The sequence below is a fragment of the Oryx dammah genome, unplaced genomic scaffold (genome assembly GCF_014754425.2).
Source record: "Oryx dammah isolate SB20612 unplaced genomic scaffold, SCBI_Odam_1.1 HiC_scaffold_25, whole genome shotgun sequence".
Taxonomy (NCBI): Eukaryota; Metazoa; Chordata; class Mammalia; order Artiodactyla; family Bovidae; genus Oryx; species Oryx dammah.
Window position 1 is genome coordinate 19,040,629 of NW_024070209.1, and position 25,752 is coordinate 19,066,380.

Sequence of the window (25,752 nt, forward strand, 5' to 3'; positions counted from 1 at the left end):
TATGCCTAGAAACACAATTACTAGATTCCATGGTAGAAATATTTCACTTCAGTAGATTCTGCCAAATGGTTTTCTAATAAATTGGAAACTGTATTTGAATAAATTTGAATTCTTACCAGCAGTGAGTAAACCTTCTGATTACTCTCATATTTTGTCAATCTGCATAATTTTTTACATCTAATAAAATAATCCACTAAAGAAATCTATAGACAACCACACTTATGAATATTCATGCTAAAGTTCTAAACTACAAGATTAGCAACTAGAATACTGATTTATAAGAAAAGAATACCACATTATGACCAAGCAGGCTTTATTACAAGGAGACAAGAGTGGTTTAATATCAGCAACTCCACGCATAATCCATCTAGTCAACAGACTGAAAGAAAGTAACACATGATCACATCAAAAGATGCTAAAAAGGCATTGGATAAACTTAGCAGTCATACCTAAGAAAATCTCTTGATAAAACAGGAAATAATATATTTAAATAAGATAAAGATTATTTACTATAAGTAGCAACACAAATATTCTAAATAATTAAAGACTCAAACTATTTCAACTAAAAACAATGACAGAGATGTCTATCACCAGTATCACTCAACATTATGATGGAATTTCTAGACAATAAAGATTCTAGAAAATAATAGGTCAAACATCACAAAAAACAAGTTGTATTATTTTTGTGAGTGTCATTATATTTCTAAAAATCCAAGAGATTCTAGTGAAAATTGCTGAAATTAATGAGAAAATTTCCTAAGTATATATAATAAATTTGTTATATACCAGATAAGTATACAGGGAAAAAAAAAACAAAAAAACAAGCTTCTTCTTTATTTATAATGCTCCTTTAGAAAGGAAATGGAGAAAAAAATCCATTTACATGACCATTCACAGTAATGACCAAAAGGCTAACAAACAAGACTATTTAATAAAAAGGACACAAGATTTAAATGAAGAGAACTTCAAATCTTACTACAGATATAGGTAAGATCTGAGCAAACAGAAAATGATTAGTTCTTAGAAGACAATATCATATGTCAAATTTCCCAAAATTAATCTGAAAATTTAATGTTATTTCAACTCCTAGTCATTTAAAATGATCACAAACTTCAAATGGCCAAGAAAAGTAGACAAAGAACAGTAGGCAGAGCATGGGGTGGGAGAATGCTCTGCCTGATCATTTTATAAAACCACTGTTCACAAATAGAATAGAAGCCACTGTGACTGAATCCATATGCTATTGCTATATGTAAAGAGAACTAGAAGTGAAACAGAATGGCATATTGAGAAATAAATCTTATCATATGTGAAAATTTAATATACGACAAAATTAGTGTTTCAATTCATTGGGAAAAGATAGTTTAATAACAGGTGCTGGGACAACTGGCAACTCACTTGGAAGAAAGTTGTACTTATAGCTTGCATTCTATACAAAAATAAATTCCAAATGGAGCAAAGACAAACACAAAAAACATTAACAACTAAAACCAAAAATAAAATGCAGAAGTCATTCTAGGAGACTACACAACCTATCCAGGGGTGAAGACCTTAAACAATACAGAATACTTCAAAATGTTTATAAATATATTCACAAGTGCTTATATTTTGAAAACTAAAATAATATTTTGGATATATACTAATATAAAATTTTGAATGGGAAAAATATTGTAAATATGGTCAACAGAAAAATCATAGATCTGGAGAAAATTTGCAAATAAGAGTTTATATATAATAAACAAAGAGCACTTACAATTTTTTTAAAAAAGACAATGAAAATATGGGCAAAATGCTAAAAATGAAAAAAATGAGTTAAAATTTTTAATGTGAATTTAAAAATACAAATACACAATTCACCTTGAGAGTGAAATCCAAATGGCTAAATTTTCTATGGAAAAAGTACTTTTTAATGTGGTTGACAGCTAATAAGAGTTAGGAAAAAATGTTTGCAACCAATAGGAAGGTTTAATATATGAAAAGCTAAACACAATAGAACCATAAGCAAAAATATGAATAAAAATTAAAATGGATGTAAAGTTATAAATAAAATATACATATACATCCTTATGGTAGGCAGAATTCTTAGCTGGTCCCCATGATCTCTGCCCCTGGTGTTACTCCTATGATAATGCTACATTTACAGGGCAAAGAGACTTTGCAGATATAACTAAGGATACTAACAAGTTGAACTTAACATATAGAAAGGTCATTTTAACATAGATTTTAAATATATATTTTATACATATTTTTTAATATACATTTTCTGAGTGGACCTAACTTAGTCACATGAGTCCTTTAAAAGAGTTGTCTTCTATGACTGGTAGCAGAAAACAAAGAGAGTCAAAGCAGGTGGATTTGATGAATGCTTGCAAGCTTTGAAGATGGAGAGGACTATGTGCAAGGGCTGGAGGGAAGCTTCTCGGAGCTGATAACAACACTTGACCTCCATCCTACACCGTACTACAACTCCAAAGAATGGAATTCTACCAACATCAATGAGCTTGGAAATGTATTCTCCCCCAGAGCCTTTAGTTAGAAGCCCAGACTGGCACAAACCTTTATTTCAGCCTTATTGAGAACTAAATAGAGAGCCCAATCAAAGCCTGCTTTGAAAGATCAAACCCACAGAAATGTGAGATAATCAGTGGGTGCTGTTTTAAGCTGCTAGATTTGTGGTAATTTGTTATGCAGCAATATAATAGGTCATTTAATTGAGTGAAATACAAATGACCAAAGAACATATGGAAAATTGTCCAGATTTACAGTAGTATTGAAAATGCAAATAAAATAACACTGAGATATCACTATACCCACCACCAGGCTTTTATTTTTCCTTTCCTTTTTAAAAAAATTGCTAATGGGTATAAAGGGTAAGAGTATTTTCATACATTTACTTATGGAAATATAAACTGTCCAGGCATTTTGGGAAACAACCTGTCAATATCTATTTTAAAATTTTAAATCTACATATTCCCTTGGCCCAGCAATCCTACTCCAGGGAATCTATTCCATAGAAGTGAAATATCACGGTCATGAATATGCACGCAGGCACAATGACCGTAACAGCTAAAATCTGCTCACAAAGTAAATGCCCATCAACGTGGAAGAGATTTAATAATGTCTTCATCATCATACAGTATTACCCAGCATTAAAAAGAGTAAGAGCTGTAAGACAGACCTGGAGGGATTTTCATCATCCATTACTGAATGAGAAAAGATGCTGAGGATATACACAATCCCATTTAAAGCAAACTGACACACTAAAAAATCTCATTTATATAAAACTGTGTATGTACATTAAGGAATTTAAAAGAGATGTATATATGTCCAGACTTGTAAGGGGCTCACAACACACATCACATTTTAGAAAGCTGCAGAAAAAGACAAAACCCTGTAATATTTGGGTATACATATCTGTGTGGTTAAAGGATAAAGACAGATATATCAGGCTGCTACAAGGGAGGAGAGAGTGAAATGATATGGTGGAATATGATTAGTTTTGTCATTATGCATCTTTATTAGTTCATCTATTGCTCATTTGTGATGTTCTTTTAATGGTAATATTTTATAGTACTATTGCCTGGAGAATCTCATGGACAGAGGAACCTGGCGGGCTACAGTTAACAGGGTCACACAATAGACACGACTGAAGCAACTTAGCACACGCCTAGTACTATTAATCTGTATCACTCTTTTAATCCGAAAAACATCAAATCATTACCCTTCCTCTGTTTTTCCTCCGTAGTTATCACAAATATTCTATGTATTTTACTTATACTGTTTCCCCCAATTGTAATGTCCGCTCCATCAGGTAAAGGGTTTTGTCTGTTCACTGCTGAATGTCAGCACCTAGAACTGTCTGGCACAAAGCAGGCACTCAATTATTGAGGAAAGTAATATTTTATGTATAACTTCTTTAGGGCTCCTCTTGAGGTTCCTTTTAACCTTATTTCTCCTGAAAACCTGGTATTTCAGAAGCTATCAGGACTGTGAATTACATGGTAGCCTACTGGGCTCTTCTGCCCATGGAATTTTCCAGGCAAGAGTACTGGAGTGGGTTGCCATTTCCTTCTCCAGGGGATCTTCCCGACCCAGGGACTGAACCCAGGTCTCTCACATTACAGTCAGACGATTAACCCTCTGAGCCACCAGGGAAGCCCGAATTACATGGAAAGAAGATTGAAATCGAGCAGTGAATAATAGTTATTTCTTGGATGCTTATTACTGTCTGACATTTTATCAGGTGTTATCTAAGTAGGCAGATCTATGATACCCATTTCATAGATGACAAACCAACTCAGATTAGCTTACCTAAAGTTTCACGGACAACAAATGTCCTGTGACCAGGCCAAAATCTTGTTCTTTCCTCTGTGCTATACTGACCGTAAAGGAATCATATTTTAATAATTAAAAAGGACATAATAGTTCTCACCTAATACATAGGTTTAATATCATTTTGAGGCTTAGTCGAATAAATTCACAGTCACATAATTTACTACTCTTCTATTCCTACAGCAATTAAGCTGTTCAGCTCAACACCTCAAGCCTCCTGGGCCCTGATGGACTGGCAGCTACAAATAAAGACAACACAACTGTTCCTAGAAGTTGGAATAAACATTTAGATAATTGCATCAAATCTTCAAAACAAAAACAGCCCTAAGAGCATCCTGAGGGATTTTGTTCCACACTCCCCAGAGGAATGCCTTTCCTGACAACGTTCTACTAGAGGAAGCTTCCTACCTCTTAGGAGAGAAGAAAAGACAGGGAGAGCAGGACTATCTGAGGGTCACAGGGGAAGAGTAGTGCATACAGCCTGGGCCCAAGCTGGTCAAGGCAGGGTCAGCTTCCAGGTTGGAGAGTCCCCTATCAAGGCATCAGAGGCCAGTGGGTTAGTGTTCACGAAGTTAGGGGGACAAAAGGGACACAACAGGACTTATGGAGACCACCTACTTCCCTACATGGTTTGCTCAGGTTCAAAGAAGGCAAAATTGGACAACAGAAGGGGGAGCTGCCTTGGGCATTCTGTTGTCACCTTCCAGGTGAGGTCCAAATTTCTCCCAAGGAAGGTGCAGACCTAATCTCAGTATCAGCTCCACATACCTAAATACACCTGAGATCACCTGGCAGGGACACTTCCCCCCACCCCACCTTTGTCTTTGACGTTCTGGATAGATTTAGAGTTTTAAGAAGTGTTCTCCAGTCACTCAACCAATAAATATTTATCGGGTACTTTCTATATGGTGAAGCACCGGGGGAGGTGTTAAAGGGAATATAAGAAAAATAAACATGGTCCCTGCCTCAAGGAGCTTACAGAGACAGCAGCAAACAAAAAGTCATTACCTTCTATTTTTTAGGTGACAAATGAGCAATAACTAATAGGTAAAAATCTGAGTTGAGAATGAGTTTAGAATCACGGCATTCAGAATAAAACTCATCACTGCCTGTTCTTCATGCCTCAAAAAAATCCACAAGATTTTGAAAGATAATATATGTAAATCAGACTTACTGTATCTTCCTTGCCAATCTTTGTACCCTGAACACAATTTCTAAAATTCACACAAAAATAAAACATGATTATCTGTAGAGGCAAGCTATATGTAACTTGCATACATTGAGGGCATAAAACTGCCTGGATCTATAATCTTCAAGTTCGAAAGTAAAATTATTTCTGCCTCCAGAAAGCAATGGTGTTTCGAAAGAGAAAAAAGGTCTGCTTGCAAGCTTTATTTTCTTAAATTGCAATCAATACATATATATTCCAAGGTATCTCACAACAAGAGAACTAAGTAACTTATTGTCCTGCTTGTTTAAAAGGCTGATCAAAGGAATAAAAGGAAGTCTGAATGTTCTAGAGTTGAGAAAGCCTCATTTCTTCTGACTCTGAGACATACAAGGAAATTGAACAGGTACTATTTCATTGAAAAACAAAGTGTCCAATTAAACGAACTGATTTTGGCTAAACATGAGTATTTTCAAAATCTGTGAATGGCAAGATCTAATCTTGACCTTGTTCACTCTCAAGGGACACGATTAACATTATTTATGTGCTACACATGCTCTATCTTAATGCTCCATACATTTTAACACGCATCAAATGCACAAGGCTCCATGGTTTACCTGCAAGCTATGTATAAAAATACTGCTTTTCCAATCATCAAAATGCTGAGATATTTACAACATATGGAAGAATTCCTACATGGCACTTGGGTATTGGCGGGGAGTGGGGGTCAGGAGTGTTATCCATAAATGACTGTCAGAACCACTCTGTTCTTTTTCTAAAACATACACTGAGTGAAATAACTCCATCAATAGGATATTCTGAAACATGTGGGCTCAAAGTCTGTAGAAAAAGATAAAATTTTTTTTAAATGATTCTAAAAGCACAGTCAGAATCATTCAAAACAGAACTCATCCTATTAAAATGATTCTATCTTTTCATAAGATTACTACTTGGTCAAATTAGGACATTTCTTAAGTGTCTGGTCTTCCTTCTGACTTATGCAGATGACACAGTGTATCTGGGCCCTCTCTTAATGTAGCTTCCTACAATATAATAAAAAGTTATGTCATCTGACAGTTTGTTTAGCCAGGGAACTCCAGGATATTTTGATGTATTTCCTAAAAATTGTTAATTTATGTAACAGGAATCAATGATAAAGAAACCAGAACTGGAACCATTCACTTTGAGAGACCAAAAGGACCTTAGAGGTCATCTTTCCAGGCCATTTAAAGAGAAAGGAAAACAATGGGTGATGGGTTCAGATCAGAGGTTTATCTTCCCCTACGCTCTCACCCAAGTTATCCAACACCCAGAACAAACTTTCTGATGAATTTCTTTTGCTCTAATGTAAGTTAACCTTATTTATGAAAAACTACTGCCTTGATTCCTGAATATTCATTGGAAGGACAGATGCTGAAGCTCCAATACTCTGGCCACCTGATACGAAGAACTGACTCACTGGAAAAGACCCAATGATGTTCCAATACTTGGAAAGACTGAGGGCAAAAAGAGAAAAGAGTGACAGAAAGAGAAAATGAGATGGTTGGATGGCACCACCGACTCAATAGACATGAGCCTGAGCAAATTCCAGGAGATGGAGAAGGACAGGGAAATCTGGCATGCTGCAGTCCATGCGGTCGCAGAGTCGGGCACGACTTAGCAACTGAACAACTGCCTTGATTCCCTTCTATAAGGAAAGAGTAGGTGGATGTCAGTATACATTAACGTTTCTAACTCGTTATATAAACCACAAGCTGCTTATTTTAACACATGCTTATGCCTAACATTGAATTTTGCTTTCCATGAACGCATTTTTTTAAAATCAAAGTTCTTCAGTTTGGGAATTCTCATTTGTGAATGATGGGCTTCCCTACCATTACCCTTAATTTGATGGTGCTATTATATGAGGTAATTAAAAAATATCTTTGGTTTGAGATTATAGATTGGAAACCTGATACACACCCTGGATCTTATGAGGGCATAAAAAACTTTGGCACATGAATTAACAATACTAACTCTAGTACTCTAAGTGCTATTTAACAGATGTTTTGTTGACTCTGTGTGTGTGTGTGTGTGTGTGTGTGTGTGAGCTGCTCAGTCATGTCTGATTCTTTGCAACCCCATGGACTATAGCCCATCAGATTCCTCTATCCATGGAATTCTGGAGTGGGTTGCCATTCCCTTCTCCAGGGCATCTTCCCTCCCTGGGGATCAAACCTAGATCGCCAGCATTGCAGGCAGATTCTTCACTGTCTGAGCCACCAGGCTAGCCCACTAGATTAATTATCTCTTTAAAGAGGCACAGGGAAAAGTCAACATTAAGTAAGCATCTAGACCAGTCTTCCTGTGACTGGCTAAAACACCAGGGACAAGAAAATTTTCTATGAAATATACCCTTCTGATGGGGAAGATATTGCAGATTTTATTCCTCCAAGTCTGACCAAAACCACCATTACCTTTAATATAGTATCAACTAAGGAATAAGAAAAGGCTTAGGGTTCTGCAAGATCTTAGTGAAACTTAAAGTAATTTTCTGTTAGGCAGGTTTTGGATTATGTTTTGTTTTGAAAAGTATACAAAATAAACTGAAGTTTTTGTTTCAGAAAATATGGAATCTAATTTTAAGAGTTGCATGCTAGTGCTTCTCCAAAGAACCCAAGCGTCCCCATCATCATAAGCAATAGTTATAACTGAGAAGTAACAAGTGAAGTGATGCATTGTGGTTATAGTGTTTGAGGTAAAGCTGCTACCAGACTTCCAGGTGTTCCTGGGGGAATACTCTGGTGCCAGGACAACCTAGGATCCCTTAAAATCTTAGTGGTGCCTTTGGAAAACCCAATGGAGGTTAAAATACCATGGTGAACCTGGGCTGACCCCAGTGGGTCCATCAATCCATGAAACACTTCTGGCGCCATCTTGACCTTCTGAGCTAGATTACTCTACAATAACTCCAGCAAATCATGGCTCAATTCTCATTACAAGGGATAAAAGAGACATTTCTGATAATACTGAAGCATGTGTACATACCAAAGCATAGAACACTACAGCAGCATACGAAATATCACAGAAGAGTGGATAGTTTCAAGGACACCAGAAGAGGTACTTTTAGATTCTGTATAGTATTGTGACTGTAGATTGGAACAAAGAGACTGTCAAGCTCTGGGCAGGGGAAGCCCTTGAAAAATACTGTTGATTTGAAGGAGCAAGGGGCAGAAGGCTTATGCTTGTTAAGTAACCAAACAAAAAAATAAGTAAAAGCACATCAGATTTCTATGTGTATGTGTGTATAGGGTTTTTAAAGTTATGTAACTGAATACTTTAGGAAAAATATATATGTGTGTCCCTAAAAATATCATGATTCAATCGTGTGGGGTATTTTAATTTTACTGGCTTTCCAAAGGTCCAAAGTTTCTATAACAATAAATTTCTCTACCTTCCTTACAATCAATAATTAAGATTGGTTTATGTCTGTGGATTCACATCTACTTTACCTAATACACTTTTATTTTGCTGCACCCTTTTACTACCTCCCCGCCAAACAAAATCAAGTTGTATTAAAGTATTTTAACTGCAAATCCACTAGATTCCATTCTGACAAATATTTCAATTCATGAGACACCTTATCTATATTTGTACACTTTATTTAAAAACAAATAATACACTTAGAGCCACCAAAAAAGGATATCTTAATTAGCTTATCCATATCCTGAATTTACAAGAGAAACTTCTTGCACCACAAAAATTAGCATTTGGATTAATTTACATTAATTGATATTATACTTAAATTTTAAAATACCTGAAGATCAAACCATCTGGCTCAGGGCTCACCAGTTAGAGGGGTGAAGGGGTGTGGAGAAAAGGAGCTGTTTAGGAATCTGAACTGATGCCCTGAGGTCAGCTCTAGTAAACTGAACTTGAGAAGCATAAAACAAGCAGTGGATTACAGGATTACAAAGAAGTGGTTCTTCCTAAAAACAAAAAACAGCTATTAGATTATATAGTTGGGATAGGTATAAAGGATATTTCTTAATCTGGATTGGAAAAAAGTTATGAGAAGGGGGTTGCGTTTGTTTCTCACAAGAGGTAAGTTTCAGCCAAACAATGAGAAGAAAGTAGGGAGGGTGGAATGCAGTAGACTGAAGGCTTTCTGATTGCTGATAATACCACATCTAGCAGCTTTCTACAAGCCAACTAAAATACCATCCTCTGAGAAATTTTCAGAGAGGAGCTAACACACAACCAGGGAAAAATCATTCTACATTAACAAGGCACTCACTGGTTCACGGCCTGCTAAAAACCCAGGCAGACATTAGAGTTAATCTGAAATAAAATGAACTTTCTAATTTGCATCAGAGGGATGACAGGCATGTGGTCCCAGTTAAATCAAATCTAATACTTGACTAGCAAAGATCCAGAAAATTCTGACGCTTAAGCACCACTTCAGGAATACTGCTAGAATAAGTAAATGGGATCTAGAGATCTCTGTTTGGCTTTATATTTGCTTTTTTTGGGGATTAAAAAAAAAAAAAAAAGATGCAGTCTGTTTGTGAACAGACTTTGTGAACCTGGTGTCCCTAGGAATGACACTAAGATCCAGCTGGTTGATGGATATATGGCCAATTAAAAAACTTTCAGGAGCAAAAGTCAAATGATTCAAATCATCTACAAAGGACCTGACCTTTGTTTTTAAACACAGATATGTCAGTTTTCTGGAACTTCCTCTAAAATGAATTTAAGGAATTGATATATTTCAGAAAAATATACATACAATTTCTGTCAGCTACTATTTTTGTACAACCTGAATCCCAGTGTTAAAACAAAATACTGCAATTATATAAATAACTAAACAAGGAACACAGTAACAGAGACAACTTCTGAGCAAATAAAATGAATGATTATGTACTGAATAGCCTTGAAACAGCTTTCAAAGGATAAAGTCAGCTGAAGGAAATCAGAGCTCCTTTCCCATGTAAATCAGTAACAACTCGGCTCTTGGTTGAAAACATCACATAGACATATACTAACCAGAGATTATCTTCAGCTCACTATCAACATGGATGACAAATTTTAAGCAGTTCTTGCAAAAGAAAATCAAAATTAATTCCAAGCCTTTCAATCTAATTTGTGAAACATCTTTGTTCAATATAACTTAAATGACATAGCCTGAGAAAAGCACCAACACAGATTTTTTAAATTGCATCCAACCACTATTTTTGATGTCATAAAGATTTGCTTGAGTCAAAAATGGCAGCAATGACAAAGAGGTAGATATGAAAGATGCCACTTAAATACTATTCTTAGGTGGAATTTTAACTAGTTCAGGTGTTTAATTTAAAAACAATTTTTACTAGTTAAATCTTCATCATATAAGAATTGCATGACATGCTCTTGTGTAAAGGGGAAATACATGAAGTACTGAAAAAAAATGAGCCTTTAAAAATTACATTTACTTAGCTAACATTAATGAGATCCTGTAATTTTGATGAATCAGTAATTTTTCCTTTTACCTGAACTTGATTTATAATGAAATAATAGTTATTTTCTTCTCTACTGAAATTTCTAGGAATTCACATTCAGAATTCTTGGAAAGTACGTGCTCTCAGAGCACGAAGACAGCGCATGAAATGTCCCCTGAAGTCCTAGAAGTTTTACAGACACATTAAAAAGACACTGATGGTCACAAATCAGGACCTTCACAGATGGGCAAACACTCAAACAACACGACACACACACACATACACACTCACGCACTCACACACTCTCTCACACCTCTTCCCCACAAAACAACTCAATTCTCATCCTCACTGTAAGGCTGAATTTGTATTTTTTTTTTTTTTAAAGGCACCTCTCTTTCTCTAGCTATTGCCTTCTTGATGATATCAGTTTTGTCAAAAATCCTGAATGCTCAATGGAAATAATTCAGTACTGAGAATGGAACATTTTTCAATTCACATTTGAATAGCCAGGTTTTCTTACATTCAGATTTTAATAAACTAGAATGACAGTCTTTAAAACAAGCATGCTAACCTATAATGAGTATCGTATATACAGTAAACATTTAGAACTATATATTATACTGCAAAAGCAAACAGCACAACACTCATCATACTCGTCATTACCTGCTGTGGACACTACCTCCAAAAATGAAAATACAAAACAGTAAAATGCACCTATGGTTTTATATATATATATATATATAATATATATAGTCTATATATATTATATATATCAATACAATATATATAATATATATTTATAAAATATACATACATTTTAGACATTTTCAAATAAATCTTCATCATCTCCAAAAGAAACTTATAGCAAGAACACTGAAGGAATGAAACTCAGATAAACAAAAAATTTCTCACAAAGTTCACTATCAGTGATACAGCTCAATTTCCCCCCTTTTAGTCATAACTAAAATGATTATAAAAGCTAAATACTTTGCATAACTAATTAATCTGTTTAATGGCAAAAATTGCTAAACGTGTTCAATAGAAAAATACTGAAGGTCATTATATTACTTATGTTAAATATCTGTCTATGGTTTGAGTAGCAAATGAGCTCCATATGACAGCTGAGTTTCGAGAAGGGTGCTGCAAGCTCCCAGGGATGTACCCATAGCATATGAAAATAAGGCAGGGACCCACCTCATCTGCTGATTTTCATACTCTTCCAATACATTTCATTCAAAATATTTACAAATAAAGCACTATGAAAACATTTCAATCATTGTTCAAATCTGGGATTTGTTCATTTTGTCAATTTTCATTGAAGTTTTGATAGGCTGAGGGAAAAGTCAGACAAACACACACACATATATATGCTTCTATCTGGTTGGAAGACAGCTTTGGCTCATTTCTAGGCTGAGATCGTAACAGTGCTAGTGGAGAATAAATCCCTGTTTCTGGGTACAACCTCCAAGAGCACAGCATTGGCTTTCTAAGGAACTTTCAACAGTTCCATCATTTGCACTACAGTCTACATATCTCATGGTTATTTTCCACTTACTAACAGAAAAATTTCAACCATGAAACCTAAAATGCAGGTGAAGAGAGTGTCTTAGTTTTGAGAATTCCAGTTGACAGAAGTAAAGCAGGCACTGAACACCCTGGAAGGTAATTAAAGCAATAATTGGTAGAACAATAGCTTGTACTCATCCGTCACAAATATGCCAATTAAGAGCACCTTACTGAAAATTTCCAGTATCCTTCTACAAATGTTAGGTCAGTCACATCATTTATTTACTTTGTGAAGAAGCCAAAAAGGAATTCACCAAACACAACGTGGAATTCTATACCCGCACAGGAATATAAACATTTACCTGGTAGCTCATGTCCAGGTCAATTCATTTGAATATACAAAGCAGTCCCTTGAGCCCATTGTTAAGCACATAAAAAATGACAAGGTAGCCGTGTCAAAATAAAGCGTATCTGTGTATCAACCAGGAAATTTTAACGAAGGTCCTTAAAGAAAACCTGCCTGTATACTGCAGAATTCTCGAGGCAGATAAGGAGAAATTTTAAAGAAAAAATGTCAATTAATATCCACACTATCATGTCAATACTTCTTCAGGGAGTAGATGTACATATTAGAAGTGCCATTGCTATGATAATGGAATATGTGGGCATAGGAATGTAGAAATTACATCTGAGAGCCTATTTAAAGTACATTTTGCTGAAAATTTGGGAATTAGTAACATTTCTGATTTCCAGATTGGTCTCTGCCATATTGGGCAAATAAGAAAGTGCATGAGGAAGAGGGGAGACAGCTGCAGGGATAAGGTCTACATACCATGTCCAGACAGTGGGGTCACGTGAATCCCAAGAGCTACCCATATGTGTGGGTCATTGGTAAGTTGAGCTTGGAGAACCACGGGCCTTCAAGACATGGTTTTCCCCAGAAACAATATTGACCACTGCCCATTAAAACATGCTATGTATTCCAATGAAACACTGGAGGTGGGGTAGGGCAAGGGAAAGAAAGAGAGAACCCTCTAGCCAATATTATACACCAAACTATTCCATCCAGATTTCCAAGAGGTTTTACTTCTTGGAGATATTAATAACGGAACTTCTGGGGCACAAACATTTGCTTTATTTAGTAATTCTGCAAAGGCAGCTGCCTGAGGTTAACCATACCCTTTGGACTATTAAAACATAATAATTATGAACTATTTTGGGGAGGTGTCAGATAATTTTAATATCAGAGACAAAGAAGACAGAGATCATGTGAAGCATGGTTATGTGGGTTCTGGTGAGTACTTGCAAGGAACTTCCACCTTTTCAATCACTAAAAGGTATGATTTCATCAATATGAAATAACCACTCTGATACTATAAATATCACACGAATAAAGTGAAATTTAAAATTAACAGAAATCATTATAAAGATATGCCCTGCTTGCCATTAAAAATAAACAGAATCTTAAACCTGAATAAGTTAAATTCTTTAGTAAAAGCAGACTCGTATCAACTATTCTTCATAATGGTGAGTATTTTTGATAGCTAAACTTTAGAATGGTACCAAATCTATTTTCAAAAATGTTAATACAATATAGAAATCTGCTTACAAACTAAATATTTGTTTAGCATTTCTGAATAATAATATATTTAACATATTATTGCATTTTTTCCCCTCTAATAAGTAAAATGTTTTGCCAGGTGCTTTATGAGAACAGTTGAAAGGAGTGCTAAATTAAAAACTCATTTTAACACTGTTTGGTCATTATGCACATAGGGGTTAGTACAGTAGATGTGATAAAGATTACTGTTTTAACTATCTAATATGTTTAACAAGATTTCTCAGGGGAGAACTAGGTCTAAATTGCCATTCTTCCTTTATTCATTCCCAGTAATCAAGCTTTTTAATTATCCCTTACAATATGCCCTATTTACTCAATAGGGACAAGCTAAACCTATGTTTGTTCTTCGCTCAGGCCTGCCTAGCGAATTACAACAACCTCAGAAATAAAAGCTCCTGTTTGGGGAAAAATTTTAAAGTTTTCAGGCTCACAGATTCAGCTGAGCTTGCAGCAACCTGAACAAACCTTAGTTTTAGAAAACAGTGTACGAATTGCAAAACTATACTTTAACAAATGTTCTCTGTGCTCCTTCAGCAGAACAAAAGGGCTGGATGGGTTGACTCTTGCCCTGGTCTTCTGTATTTCTTTTGTGCAGTTGATTACTTATAAAGAGCTAGAAGGTGAAGATGGTGCATTGTGTCATACAAAGACTTTAGCCAGTGCATCCGCCCCAGCACTGGCTATATAGCATTTGGATGGGTGGAAAGCTACATCATGAATTGATTCTTCAAACTTTTTCCGATGAGCTGTGAACTCTTGGATACACGTCTTACTTTCTAGGTTCCATAAACGTATTGAACAGTCATGACCTATATTAAAAGAAAAGAAATTAAGAGAAAAATTACATTAAATGTGAAAACTGTAAGAATAAATAAATAATTCAAAGCTGTACTTACTGCCAGACATTAAGTACAGGCCATTTGGATCAACTGCTAAACTTGTAACGGCTTCTAGGTGGGCTACCATCGAGTGGATCAGTTTGCCTTTGGAAAAAGAGATTGTTACTCTTTAGTAATAGTTTTTCTCATCCTGAATACCAGCCAGCTACCACACTGTACTGGCTCCACCAGCCACCCCTCTCCGTGTAGTCTCTGCATCAAAGACTTTCCCAACTGCTAAAACAATGCATGTCTCCCTCCTTGCTCTAGCCATGGCGATGATGAGAAACAAAACGTCAACTTTCAGATTATATTTTTGGCTTTCACAATATGGAAGTCAGTAATTTGTACACAAATATTCCTTTAAGCCACGTTCATTAACTAAAACTCAGACATTATTAATCACTAATTTGCATCCTTTAGCTACAAGCAAATTATAGGTGTGGAAAGAGAAGAAGAGACGGCGACAAAGACAAAGGAACAGAAAATCTGGCCACAATTTTGGTGGAAAGAGTATATGGAAAGATATTAAAAATAGTAAATTATTCATCAATCACAGCTAAACAAAGTTAACAAAAGTCGATAGCAAATTCTCAAGTAAATATGGCTACTACACAGTGAGTTTTTCTCCCAGTCAGCTCTTTTAGACTAGTGAAAAATAACCTAATAAAAATTGGGAAAGCTTCCATACCCTCATGCAAATCCATCAGGACCAAATAATCAGTATTATAAAATAAAAAAAAAATTAGTCCATGGAGAAACAAATCAAATGACTCAGGGGTTTTCCATCTGTAACACTAAGAATCTTAAAAAATTAAACAATTTTAAACAAAACATAATGATCATATATATGCCCGTACTTCCAACATGTTTCTACTTTTCCACAATATGTTAACATTTTATTGGTATCCGAATCAATTTTTCATTATGTTCTAGGGCCAAAATATAGCACCTATTTACTATTAAATAAACCAAGATGATCCCATATGCTATCATGAACAATGATTCTTTGCAGAGTTAGATGAAGTAAAAACAAATGATCTGGGAGAGAATCTGTGTTTCAGTGCCTACTCCCTGACCATAAAGCCACCAACAGACACCAAAATTACAGTTGTGATTTTTTTTTTCAATAATAATCAATTTAAATACATTCTTACCTGTATTGTTATCATAGAATTTGATGTGCCTGTCTTCATGGGCAGTGATGCTGATGGGAAGAGTGGGGTGACTGATGACTCTATTTATTTGGCAGGAAGAGTTGGCTGCTAAAAAGAAAACATTGAAGAGCAACACAAATTTGTCAAAGTTACCATTTCTTCACACAAAAAAGAACTGAACATTCACGTAAGAGCCTGGAAAAGTAGACGATGGTCTTTTAATTTGAGTTTAGTTCATTCATTCTGCAACTGTGTTCATAACTGTGATGTTAGGAAATGAGACTTGTCTGAGAAACACTCTACTGATAAATCTAGAAGTACTTGGGAATTAGAATTTACTTTCCTCCACCTGGTCTGTAGGGATGCCATGGAGAAATGAGCCCAGAGCCATGGGCATCTCTCATTTGACAGTGGTCTATGATACTTCTGCCACTTTCAGAAAATTCCATCATTATTTCATACGGATAATTTCCAAATTTAAATCTCAGCTTTGTCTAAACACAGAGCTCTTTATCATATGGTCATTATCTAAAGATAAACATGACAAGGGGAGCTTCTTAGCTTTTTAGTCTTCTCCTTCTCATCAAAATAGAAATGGTCATCAATAGATAATCTACCATGTATGGAATCTGAAAACAGCATCCTAACAGTACTTTTTTGTACACTATTTAATAGTTTTCAAAGAGATCTTAATTATACATGCACACTGAGATGGGCGGGCCAATTGTCATTAGGTCCTTACCCTAGTGAATGAACTGAGGTCCAGAAAACAGCTGTTATAGCCCCCAAAATCATGGTAACAAGACAGTACCTATTCCAGTGCCTACTCTACCCAAACTAGATGCCTCATGCAAATCAGGCAACTGTCAAAACAGGTACCTAAACTATCACAAGTTCCTCCTGAAAGTCTTTATTCAAATGGAAATCAATTATGAAGAACCTATGTTTAGTGATTTTTGTTATCATACTTTTGATAAGGAAAAATCTACATAAAGATAACACTAATTTAAGATGTATCAAAGTTAAAATAATTATTTTATTAATATCAGGGTCTTGGAAGAAGAAGGGATGTTTACAGAGTATAATTGGGGCAACCAGTAAACTGGAGTGTAAACAATAACTCATACAATAGCATTGTGTCATTGTAAATTCCTTGATTTTGATAATGCAATATGCTGTCAGAGAATGCCCTTGTTCTTAGGAATTACATACTAAAGGACCTAGGGGTATAGGGATATAGTGTCTCTTAAGTGGCTCAGAATTTTAAAGTACACACACATACAGATAATGACAAAGTAAATGTAACTAATGTGGCAAAAGGTTAAAAACTAGTGAATTTGGGTGAAATGTAGCCAGAAATTCTTATACTATTTTTGAAACTTTTCTTTAAACTTAAAACTTCAAAAATAAAGTGTTCTTTAAATTTTTTAAATCTCAGAATAAGTATCATGAAGATATACTCACAACAGAAAATACAACTATGTTCAGTTAAAAATAGCTCCAATATTAGTCTACTCTACTGGATTTTCATATGGTACCTGGAAACATGACCTCTTAAAAGCTGAAAAAAGTCTTTTTTCCAATGCTGACAGCAGGTGGCCACCCAGTCTGTTATCTATGTGCACAATAAAAGTCACCTGACCATGTGGAATGAACTCTGGGTTGGTTACACTCATTTTAAATGGTCCTAGACAAAGAATTTAGATTCAAAATTCATTCTATGGATGCTTTTTCCACCAGAAATAACACATCATTGAGCAATATCCTTTGTAAGGTCTATCAGAATAACAATAACAACAAAAGTACTTTAAGTAAAATATTCCATATATTTTGAGAGAGAGGTTTCTGAGAAGAGCTTCAATTACTTTGAGATCTAGAAAATGAGTATGATAGAAATCAGGCAAAAGAAAGTTCTTATTTAGTAATACTTTTTAAGAAGTTTCTCCACTTGATAGAGAAAAAAGTCAGCAAATACAAAGAACACTAGAAATAAAGACCTACCAGCCATTATTCTAACAATGAACCTAAAACAATCCTCCAAATATTTATTTATATTCAGCTTGTGACTGGGAAATGGATTCACAAATACTCAGTTACCTCTTTCAACTACCTTCTACTTAATTAAGCCCAATCACCACTGGCAAGAAGGCAGGTAATTTATTCCGATTCTAAGAACCAACATCTTTCATCCTTCTAAATTATACAAAATTCACTTTTAGCTTAAAACATGTTTGGTCTGAACTTCAATTTAAAAAACACCTACTAAATTCCATAATACAATAACACAGTCAAACATCAACAGCTAAGGGACTACAGTAGTCACAGTAGACAGCAATAAGTTTGTTTCATATAACTCTAAAGTAATCAGATTGTTCATTTAGGAAATGTCAGGACGCATCATTGTAATCTAAAAGAGCTATCACTTATTCCATTAATGCTGCTTTTTTTCAAAATGTTCTTGGGAGTCTTCTTCTGAAAATGCTTCTAGTTTCATTCCAATTCCAAAGAACTGCTAACTGCTAAGTCGCTTCAGTCGTGTCCGACTCTGTGCGACCCCATGGACAGCAGCCCACCAGGCTCCCCCGTCCCTGGGATTCTCCTGGCAAAAACACTAGAGTGGGTTGCCATTTCCTTCTCCAAGGCAATGCCAAAGAATGTTCAAACTATCACATAATTGCACTCATCTCACACGCTAGCAAAGTAATGCTCAAAATTCTCCAACCTAGGCTTCAAATGTATGTGAACCAAGAACTTCCAGATGTTCAAGCTGGATTTAGAAAAGGCAGAGGAACCAGAGATCAAACTGCCAATATCTGCTGGATCATAGAAAAAGCAAGAGAATTCCAGAAAAACATCTGCTTTATTAACTACACTAAAGGCTTTGACTGTGTGGATCACAACAAAGTGCAGAAAATTTTTGAAGAGATGGGAATACCAGACCTCCTTACTGGGAATACCAGTCCACCACCTTGATGGACATACAGGTAAGAAACCTGTATGCAGGTCAAGAAGCAACAGTTAGAACTGGACATGGAACAATGAACTGGTTGGAAACTGGGAAAGGAGTATGTCAAGGCTGTATATTATCACCCTGCTTATTTAAGTTATAGGCAGAGTACGTCATGCAAAATGCTGGGCTGGATGAAGCACAAGCTGGAATCAAGACTGCCAGGAGAAATATCAATAACCTCAGATATGCAGATGACACCACCCTTATGGCAGAAAGTGAAGAGGAACTAAAAAGCCCCTTAATGAAAGTGAAAGAGGAGAGCGAAAAAGCTGGCTTAAAACTCAACATTTAGAAAACTAAGATCATGGCATCCAATCCTATCACTTCATGGCAAATAGATGGGGAAACAATGCAAACAGTAAGCAACTTTATTTTCTTGGGCTCCAAAATCACTGGAGATGGTGACTGCAGCCATGAAATTAAAAGATGCTTGCTCCTTGGAAGAAAAGCTATGACCAACCTAGGCAGCATATTAAAAAGCAGAGACATTACTTTGCCAACAAAGGTCCGTCTAGTCAAAGCTATGGTTTTTCCAGTAATCATGCATGGGTATGAGAGTTGGACCATAAGGAAAGCTGCGTGCTGAAGAACTGAAGCTTTTGAATTGTGGTGTTGGAGAAGGCTCCTGTGAGTCCCTTGGACTGCAAGGAGATCAAACCAGTCAATCCTAAAGGAAATCAGTCCTGAATCTTCACTGGAAGGACTGATACTGAAGCTGAAGCTCCAATACTTTGGCCACCTGAAGGGAAGAACTCATTCATTGGAAAAGACCCTGATGCTGGGAAAGATTGAGGGAGGAGGAGAAGGGGACGACAGAGGATGAGATAGTTGGATGGCATCATCGACTTGATGGACATTAATTTGAGCAAGTGGTGATGGACAGGGAGGCCTGGCGTGCTACAGTCCATGGGCTTTAATTTCATACTGGTTTTTCATCTTACTATAGGAGCTCTAGGTCATATATCTAAGCACTATTTTAAATTTACTGAAAGTCTAAAATGTATTTCTTGGAAAAAGAAAAAATTCATTTTCCTATTCCATAATCTCAGTTTTTACTTTTTTGTCTCTTTTACATTCAAATAGTTCAAAGCTCCATTCAAACCTACCTCCCTAAATAATTATTACAGGATAGCAAGAGAAAAAAGGAACAACAGATTGGAAAGAGAAAATGAAGAAAGCCAAAATGGAACGAAGGAATTTTTCGAGAGAAAAAGATAAAAGGGACAGGAGACAGAGTCACACATATTCATACACATGAGCACACTCATCATGGTAACCATTTTTAAAGCTAGTTCTCAGATTAAAACAACACTGTACATGTATGTAGCTTTCTTTATCAACTGCAGCCTAAACTTACTGTTTGTTTGAAGCTTAAAGGCAGAAAGTAATGATTATAAAAGGCAAAACTCCAAAGGATTCTGTATTATCTTTTTCACAATCTGAGTCATTATTTCCTGGTTTCCTGTATCCAATAAGAAGATTCAACTTTGGGATTCTGAGAAGCACAACTTGATCTATTTTCTAATCAGTACTGAACTGTGTCATTTATGAAGAGAAGCTCATTTTAAAGATAAAATTATAAGGGGGAAGGGCAATATAGGGGTAGGGAAGTACAAGGTACAAACTATTAGGTATAAAATAAGCTACAAGGATATACTATACAGCACAAGGAATACAACCAATATTTTACAATAATTATAAATGGAGAATTACTTTTAAAAATTGTGAATCACTACACTGTATACCTGTAACATATAATATTGTATAGAAACTATAATTTAAAAATATAACATTATGAAAAATAGATTTATTTTATACAGGCACTGTATAAAATATTTTGTTGCGCTTTGCAATATCGTGTTTTTTTACAAACTGAAAGTCTGTGGCAACTCTGTACTTAGCAAGTCTATTGGTTCCATTTTTTCAATAGAAATTTGTTTACTTTGTGTCTATGTCACATTTTGGTAATTCTTGCAATATTTCAAACTTTTATATCTATTATTATTAACAAATTGTTATTATTTGTTATGGTGATCTGTGGTTTCTAATCTTTGATATTACTAATATAATTGTTTTGGGGTGCTATGAACTACACCCATATAAGATGGTGAACTTGATAAACACTGTTCGGTTGCTCCACCAACCAGCTGTAAAACCCCATCTCCCTCCCTCTCAGGGGAGCCTTCCTAAGTCTCTGAAGCACGAAAATATTGAAATTAGACCAATCAATAACCCTACAATGACCAAGTGTTCAAATGAAGGAAGACTTATACACACTTCTCACTTTAAATCAAAAGCCAGAAATGGTTAAGCTTAGTGAAGAAGACATGTCAAAAAGATAGGCTGAAAGCTAGGTCTCTTGCTCCAGTTAGCCAAGTTTTGACTGCAAAGGAAAAAGTTCTTGAAGAAAATTGAAAATGATACTGCAGTAAAAATATATATGATAAGAATGCAAAACAATGTGGAGAAAGTTTTAGTGGTCCGGATAAAAGATCAAACCAGCCACAACATTCCCTTAAGCCAACGCCTAATCTAGAGCAAGGTCCTAACTCTCTCTAATTCTACAAAGGCTGAAAGAGGTGAGAAAGCTGCAGAAGAAAAGTTTGAAGCTAGCAGAAGTGGGTTCATGAAGTTTAAGGAAAGAAGCTGTCTCTATCACATAAAAGTGCAAAGTGAAGTAGCAAGTGCTGATGTGGAAGCTGCAGCAATTTATCCAGATCTAGCTGAGATAATGAATAAAGGAGGCTATACTAAATAACAGATCAATGTAGACAAAACAGCCTTCTATTGGAAGAAATTGATACCTAGGACTTTCATAGCTAGAGGGAAGTCAATACCTGGCTTCAAAGCCTCAACAGGCTGACTCTCTTGTTAGGGGTTAATGTAGCTGGTGACTTAATGGTGAAGACAATGCTCATTTAACATTCTGAAAATTCTATGATCCTTAAGAATTATAATAATCTCTAGTCAAGGCTATGGTTTTTCCAGTGGTCATGTATGGATGTGAGAGTTGGACTGTGAAGAAAGCTGAGCGCCGAAGAATTGATGCTTTTGAACTATGGTGTTGGAGAAGACTCTTGAGAGTCCCTTGGACTGCAAGGAGATCCAACCAGTCCATTCTAAAGGAGATCAGCCCTGGGATTTCCTTGGAAGGAATGATGCTAAAGCTGAAACTCCAGTACTTTGGCCACCTCATGAGAAGATGCTGGGAGGGACTGTGGGCAGGAGGAGAAGGGGATGGCAGAGGATGAGATGGCTGGATGGCATCACTGACTCAATGGACGTGAGTCCGAGTGAACTCTGGGAGTTGGTGATGAACAGGGAGGCCTGACATGCTACGATTCATGGGGTCACAAAGAGTTGGACACGACTGAGCGACTGAACTGAACTGAACTCTGCCTTTACTTTATAAAGGGAATAACAAAGCCTGGATGACAGCATATATGCTTACAACATGGTTTACTGAATATTCTAAGCCTAGTCTTGAGAACTACTGCTCAGAAAAGAAGAATCCTTTCAAAATATTATTGTTCATGGACAATGTCACCCAAGGGCTCTGATAGAGACATATAAGATTCATGCTTTTTCATGCCTCCTAACAAAACCTTCATTCTACAGCCCATGGATCAAGGAGTGATTCTGACCTTCAAGTCTTATTATTGAAGGAATACATTTCTTGAGGCTACCACTGCCACAGATAGTGATTTCTCTGATGGATCCAAGCAAAGTCAATTGAAAACCTTCTGGATAGGATTTACCATTCTAGATGCCATTAAAAGTATTTGTGATTCATGAGAAGCAATCAAAATGTCAACACGAACAGGAGTCTGAAAAATGTTAATTCCAACCCTCATGGATAACTATGAAGGGTCAAGACTTCAGTGAAGGAAGTTTTGGGTATGGTGGAAATAGCAAGAGAACTAGAATTAGAAGTGAAGCCTGATGATGTGACTGAATTGCTGCAATCTCATGAGAAAACCCATGATGGATGAGGAAATGCTTCTTATGGATGATCAAAGAAAGTGGTTTCTTGGGAAGGAATGTATTCTTGGGAGGATGCGGTGAAGATTGTTGAATGACAACAAAGGTTACACAATTATATAAATCTTGTTGATCAAGCAGTGGCAGACTTGAAAAGACTTACTCCCATTTATAAAGGAGTTCTACTATGAGTAGAATGCTATCAAACATCCATGCATGCTATAGAGAAGTTGTTCATGAAAGCAAGAGTCAATTGATGCAGCAAACTTCACTGCTGTCTTATTTAAGAAACTGCCACAGTCACCCCAACCTTCGGCAACCACCACTCTGATCAGTCAGCCATGAGCATCGTGGCCAGACCCTCCCCCAGGCAAAAAGATTGTGACTCACTGAAGGCTCAGATGATAGCATTTTTCGGCAACAAAATATTTTTAAATTAAGGTATATGCACACTTAGTCTCTAGTACAGTGTAAACATAAACTTTAATATGCATTGGAAAAACAAAAGCTTCGTGTGACTAACTCTATTGTGATATGTATGTGCTTTAGTTGACAGGTCTGAAACTGAACCTGCAATAACTCCAAGATATGCCTGTATTTAGAATAAATGTTATTTTCTTTAAATAGAATTGAAAACTAAACATTTGGTATAAAATTAAACTTGACTTCTCTTTAGAATAGATCAAATGCTACTTCAACAAGTAAAGTTATCAATGTGAATAAACTTAACCTAAAGACTTAAAATCAATTGTAAATCATTATACCCTTCACATGTAACTGTGTTATATGATTTTGAGGCAGAACATTTTATAATGACAAGTATTTTTCACTGTTGACTCTAGTAATTCTAAGTTTGATAACACTAAAAAATTGATCCAAACACATACTACTTAAAATTGGTATACATACTTGAATCTAGATTAGATTCTAAAGTGAGAATGCGTTGTTGTGTTTCCATGTTAAAGATGCTTGTGTATCCTTTGCTGAATGATGCGACCATATGGCTTGGGTCACTGCTCACCAGATCCACAGAGGCAGGGACTCCCAATTCTATAAGTCAAAACATATTAGAAGAAAATGTCAGTTAGGGTATACTTTACAATACGTTTCAAATACAGCAAAACAAGCAGCAGTGTGAGAAGAAAACAAAGCTCAATGTTAGAGTAAGAATCAGCTCTTTTAGTCCTAGTTTGTTTTACTGTCCTTACTTGTTTACCACATCTTCCACCAGTCACTCAGCTACTGTATTTATTGAATCCAAGCCTTTATTTAGGAATAAATGGAAAACATATGGACTACAAGTTTACTTCCATCTCAAATCAACCTGAGGTTTAGAGTGGCATCACGGGAATTCATTTTAAAGCCCATCTAACTTTACTGAGTTACTAGGAATTCTAATTCACTAAAAATAGGAATTCAAGAAGTAAAATTTCAAATTCCTATTTACTGGTAGAGTCATACAAATATCAAATGCAGGTAACTCATCAAAACCTAGGCACAAGTTATGGCAGCTCATGAATAAAGAAGACAATTTTATTTATCATTTAGAATAGGGTAAAACTTGGTTAAAATCTGGAACTTATTTATAAATATTAAAAATGAAATTCTATGTATATGTGACCATAATCTGATTTTTAAAATCTGGTTCAAAATCTAAGTTAAGTAAACTAACAGTTCAAAAATGTGTATCTTCCAGAAGAAGATACATTAATGGACAATGAGTATACCAAAAAAGTGCTCAAAATAGCCACCAAAGAAATACAACTTAAAAAGACAATGAAATACTATTGCACACACCCATCAAAATGGCTAAAATTAATTACACTATCAACAACAAATGTTTGTAATTAAGGATGTAGGACGCCTGGAATTCTCACACATTGCAATCAGTGGTACAACATGGTACAACTGCTTTCAAAGAAAGTTTGGCGATGTCACATAATGTTAAATAGTTAAATACATAAATCTACTTCTAAAGCCCCAAAATTCTATTTACAGGTCTTTACCTGCCTGTGATTAAAAAAAACATGCAAACGTTCATAGGAGTTTTGTTCATAATAGGAAAAATCTAGAAACAAGCCAAATGTTCATCAAGAGATAAATTATAAACACAATAGTTTAACGAAATACTACAAACAATAAGATTAAATTATTAACATTTATTACCACATGGATAAGCAACAAGAACACTACAGTAAGAGTAAAATGTCAGTTATAAAAAGAGTATACATTGTACGACTTCATTTATATGAAGTTTTAGAATAGACAAAACTAATTTATAATGAAAGAAACCACAACAGTGGGTACCTCTGGTTGGGAATGAGGGGAAGAGATGACTGTGAATAACACAGAGCCACTTTCGGGCACTGAAGGAAACGTTCTCTATCTTGATAGAAGCAAAAGTTTCATGCATTTGTCAAACTCATGAAAATGTATCCTTTAATACCTGTTTTTGACTATATATAAATTATTTCAATTTTTAAAAATTCAAAACAAATGCCTGCTACTTCACCAAATAATATGCTTTTTAAAATTATACATACTAAGTTGGAAATTCAAACAAACATATTTTCACTGCTTAAAAAAAAACCCTTCAAATTAAATTTAGAGAAGTAAGAGTCTGTAGAATCATCTATTTGTTTC

General features: G+C 35.6%; 1 protein-coding gene across 1 annotated transcript in view; it reads right to left on the reverse strand.

Annotated features, from left to right (window-relative positions):
- Positions 1-10,002: 10,002 nt before the first annotated feature.
- Positions 10,003-25,752, reverse strand: part of STRN (striatin) — a 105,527-nt gene continuing 89,777 nt past the window's right edge. Inside the window, exons 15-18 of the mRNA XM_040224631.1 lie at positions 24,019-24,159; positions 16,119-16,226; positions 14,980-15,066; positions 10,003-14,892 (exon numbers count right to left, since the gene is read on the reverse strand). Of these exons, the coding sequence (XP_040080565.1) occupies positions 14,723-14,892; positions 14,980-15,066; positions 16,119-16,226; positions 24,019-24,159 (506 nt within the window). The 3' untranslated portion in view covers positions 10,003-14,722. The remainder of the gene's footprint in view (positions 14,893-14,979; positions 15,067-16,118; positions 16,227-24,018; positions 24,160-25,752) is intronic.